Genomic DNA, 4,448 nt, shown 5'->3' with positions numbered 1-4,448 from the left:
ATGTACAGGAAAACATTGTGCCTATAAGCGTCTTTTCGTTCTCTTAACCCTCTATAACTTCACTTGGAAACTTTCCCTTAATGCTCATTTTTCAGAGGACAACAAGAAAAATGTAAACAGTAAATTTTTTGATTAATTTTGAAGCCTTGTATGTTCGCTTAACTTCATTAAAGCCTGTACACTGGCTAAGGTAACATTATATGTAATGATTTCTATAGGAGAAGAGTTGGAAAGAGAGAATCCTCTGTTGGAAAATAGCCAGCTTTCTCCCGCAATTAACGTGATGGAAACACAGCAACCTATCCCAGACGATATTGTCAGAAACGATGAAGAAGACCTCCAGTTACTTGCAAGAGCGAGGGCAGTTGGTGTGCAGTATGAGTTTGCACAGCATGGTGCATCAGAACCTGAAGAGGACAAGAGGAGGAGAAGGCGGCGAAATCAAAGGAGAGTATCTCATGAGGAAGGAAGGCTGCGTGAAGTTGTCGGAGATTTACCACCACCTCCTCTAGCAGGATCAAGTCAGGTTGAGGATAATGCCTATAGCGCTATACGTGCATTTGAAGTGGAGCAAATGACCTACAAATTCAGTTGTTGCGAGGTCTGCAAGGAACGACGTCTGGAATGCAAGGGCACAAGAAACATGTGTACTCGCTGCAGACGAGATAAGAAGATACCAAAGGTTTGGTCAGAAGAGAACAACATGGACCCAATGTCTGTCCCGGAGATTCTGTCTGGAATGTCAGATGCTGAGCAGATGCTGATAGCAAGGTTAGCACCTACTGTCCATGTGCATATGTTAAAGCATGGAGGGATTGCTTCAAAGGGACATTGCATTGCATTCCCTCAGGCTGTTCGAGAACCAGCAACTATTCTTCCACGTCTGCCAGCAGAGGTAGAAATTATACGGGTAAGAAGGCAAGGAAAGGATGATACTCATAAGGACTTTAGGGTTAGAAGACACCGTGTTGAAGGAGCCCTTTGCTGGTTGAAGGACAATAACCCTGCTTATGGTGACATTGTGATTGATGGCTCACGCTTACAGAATTTACCTGAAGATGGTGAGTTGCCCAATTTGAGAACTGTGGAATTTTCTGAAACAGAACGCGTGGATGACCAAGGCCCTGCTCCACAGCAACTGGATGCCGGGGAAACGGATGGTACTGACGACGTGACAGTCTCTGGAATTATTCTTCCTGAGCCAGGAGTGAATGTACAAGCACAAGTTGAAGGGGCCATAAATGAAGTTGTTTCAGAACCTAGGGAAGGCGAAGCAGAAGGTGCAATACGAGATGTGCAACGACCAGTAATCCCATGGCCGACTACAGATACAAGACCAGTGTCTGAATTTACTACGCCTTATTTTTTCACCATGGCGTTTCCTTGCTTGTTTCCATATGGAAAGGGTGATTTCCACATAAACCGTCCAGTAACATGTCCTTCACTCCACGACTGGGCGGAGCACTTACTGTGGTATCAAGATGGAAGATTTGCTAGGCATAAAGTATGGAAGTTTGTTGTTCACAACATGATCTTGAGGAAACGTGCACTGGAGCAGAGCAGGTTCTTTGTTGATCAGCAGCTAGGTGACCCACAAATAACTGTTGCAGACCTGCAGGAGCGACTAGCGAGGGGTGATACTTCATTTGCAGATAAATTGTTGTATTTTGGTGCAAATCTGCGTGGCACGGCTCAGTACTGGCATCAGAGACGCAAAGAGCTTCGTGCTTTGGTTGAGTTCATGGTCAATGAGAAGGGTGGGCTGCCTTCGTTTTTTATGACTGGAAGCTGTGCAGAGTTCTATTTTCCCCCACCAAGGCGACTACTGGAACAGTACATCTTGCAGTCAACGGGGGAAGAAGTCAACCTTGCTGAAGACAGCAATGCCCGTTTCAAGGCTGTTCAAGAGAACACTCATGTGGTAGTCAGCTACTTTGACCTACGTACCCAGGCATACCATGAGAAGGTACTGAAACCAGTGTTTGGTGTCTCCGATTATTGGTACCGTTATGAGTTTGCCAAGTCCAGGGGTCAAATTCACTGGCATCAACTTAGCTGGAGAGATGACAGGCAACCACACCAGCTGTTGCATGAAGCTCGTGAGGACAATTGTAGTGAAACAGAGTACGCAGCTAGACTTAGCCAGTGGGCGGATGAAAACTTTGCCATGACAGCACTACACCCAGCTGGTAGTAATGAAGAGGGACAGCCGAGAAAAGACCTTTGGCCACCACCTGAGGGTACTGCTGACCCCATATCAACTGATAGGGATCCTCTGGTGAAGATGCTTATGGAAATAGCTGCATCACAAGATGCAATACTGGAGGATCATTTGCTTTTAGTGAACCGAGTTGGGCTGCACAGTTGTTCTGATTACTGCTTGAGGACTCCTCGTCATCCTGAGCCAGGATTACAGCCAAGAGAACGTGTATGTAGGATGGAGTTTGGGAGTGAGTTTCGCCCGGGAAAGAAACTGCACACTGTCCCAGAAATTGTGGAAGATCATAATGGAGCTCCCCGCCTTGAGATGCCTCGTGATCATCCACGTCTGGTTCAACATTCTCGTTATCAAATGCAGTCTTGGAGAGCAAACGGGGATGTGAGATTGATTCTTTCCAACTCTCCCCCAGACAATCCTAGCACAGATGATATAATAGCCATAATTGACTACGTGTGTGGATATGCTTGCAAGGATAGCGAACCCACTGGTGCAACTGCTGACCTCTTTAGGGACATGGTGAATGCTGTTGATGCAGCTGATGCAGACCAAGTGACAGGCAAGTCAATGTGTGCTAAGATGCTGATAAAGACCGTGGGAAGACGAGATATCAGTGGACCAGAGGCATCCTTTGAGCTGAGTGGGCTAGCACTTTGGCGATGTAGCCGTCCATTTACCTACTTGTCAATGTCAGGGTCAAGGAGACTTGAACGTGATGGTGAAACCGCAACTCGCAGCACCCCATTGGATAAGTACCTTGCTCGACCACAAGATGAGCACTGTTCCTGGTACCGTTTTGCATCCAAGAATGGTAATGTGCCTGTCGTAAGTGGTGGTTCTACACACGCAACCTGGCCACTGAATGAAGATTACTGTAGGACTATGCTTCTGTTACACTGGCCGAGCTGGTTTGACATCCAAGAAGTGAGGGGGGACGCTGGATCTTGGATTGATCGCTTTAAGGACTTTCTTGCTAGTGATGACTGTCCAGCTTTTGTGAAAGCCCAAGTTGCTAAGGCACGGCGTTATGCAGATCACCCACAAGAACCTGTTTTTGAAGAGGTTGAGGAAGATGATGCTGTTGAAGCAGAAGAACAACCAGACTGGGTGGATGTATATGCAGGGCAGAACCAAATATATGAGGGTGTAGAGCGTGACTTTGATTATGATGATGGTGGGGAGGATTATGACTGGAGCGGTACCCGTATTATTCTTCCTGAAGGAAAAGACCCAACAAAGTGGCTTCAGGAAAGCATTAAGGCGGATGAGGAACAGGAGAGTGGAAGTACGGATCTTGATTTACCTCAAGTGAGTCCATTGTCTCTAAATGAGAATCAGAAAGCTATAGTGAGTCTAGTGTTGCACACCCTGTACAACTTTGTTGAAAACACTGAATATTACCATCCACTGCGACTTGTTGTATCCGGAACTGCTGGCACAGGAAAGTCGTATGTCATCAAGTGTCTCCAGAAGTTAGTGCGGCAAGTGTTTGGAGCCAATAATGCAATACAAGTGATAACTCCGACAGGGAATGCTGCCTATCTCGTTCAAGGCAGTACAGCTCACAGCTTTCTAGGAGTATCAACTGGTGGAAGGTCTTGCAATGAGTTGACCGTACCCTCAGGTACCTTACTAGAGAAAATTCAGAAAAAGTGCGAAAATCTGAAAGTTTTGGTTGGTGATGAACGATCAATGTTTGGACGCACAACAATGGGCTGGATGGAACAGCATGCACGTTATGCGATCAACAGAGGAGCCAATTCAGATGAGTTGTGGGGAGGGATTCCTGTGGCAGTGTTTATGGGAGATGATGTCCAGCTTCCTCCTGTGTGTGACACCCCCATGTACATTTCAGATTGTCGTAGTGCACCATCCAACCATGGTCGTCTGGTTTGGACAATGTTTGATAGTGCTGTTGAGCTTACTCAGATTATACGGCAGAATGAATCTGAACAACAGCTAAGAGATGTGTTGATGTGACTAAGAAATTATGCGACAACACTTGAGCAAATCCATTGGCTACAACAGTTTCAGTGGCACAATCTCCGCATGTCACATGGCCCAGAACTCCTTGCTAGGATGGATGAGCAAGGTCTGTATGTATTTCCCACGCACAGTCTTGAATGGCAGCGTAATAAAACAAAGCTGCTTGAGTATAACAGACAGCCAAACCACCCAGTAGCAAAGATCAAGGCAGTTAACAATGGCAGACATGCAATGAAGGCTGACA

General features: G+C 46.3%; 1 protein-coding gene across 1 annotated transcript; it reads left to right on the top strand.

The window, feature by feature from the left end:
* Positions 1-1,372: 1,372 nt before the first annotated feature.
* On the top strand, positions 1,373-4,198 carry LOC140926357 (uncharacterized). The gene is made up of 2 exons (XM_073376111.1): positions 1,373-1,861; positions 2,015-4,198. The coding sequence occupies exons 1-2, from the start codon at positions 1,373-1,375 to the stop codon at positions 4,196-4,198; spliced, it is 2,673 nt and encodes an 890-aa protein (XP_073232212.1).
* The last annotated feature ends 250 nt before the right edge of the window (positions 4,199-4,448 follow it).

The sequence above is a fragment of the Porites lutea genome, chromosome 1, assembly GCF_958299795.1.
Source record: "Porites lutea chromosome 1, jaPorLute2.1, whole genome shotgun sequence".
Lineage (NCBI taxonomy): Eukaryota > Metazoa > Cnidaria > Anthozoa > Scleractinia > Poritidae > Porites > Porites lutea.
Note: the sequence above shows the minus strand (reverse complement) of the source record. Positions and strands in the feature narration are given on the sequence as shown.

Bases quoted from the DNA above. Each gene is read 5' to 3' on its own strand.
- LOC140926357 (XM_073376111.1), top strand. From the start codon at position 1,373: ATGGCGTTTCCTTGCTTGTTTCCATATGGAAAGGGTGATTTCCACATA. The intron at 1,862-2,014 runs GTCAACCTTGCT...TACCGTTATGAG, and splicing joins TGCAGTCAACGGGGGAAGAA to TTTGCCAAGTCCAGGGGTCA.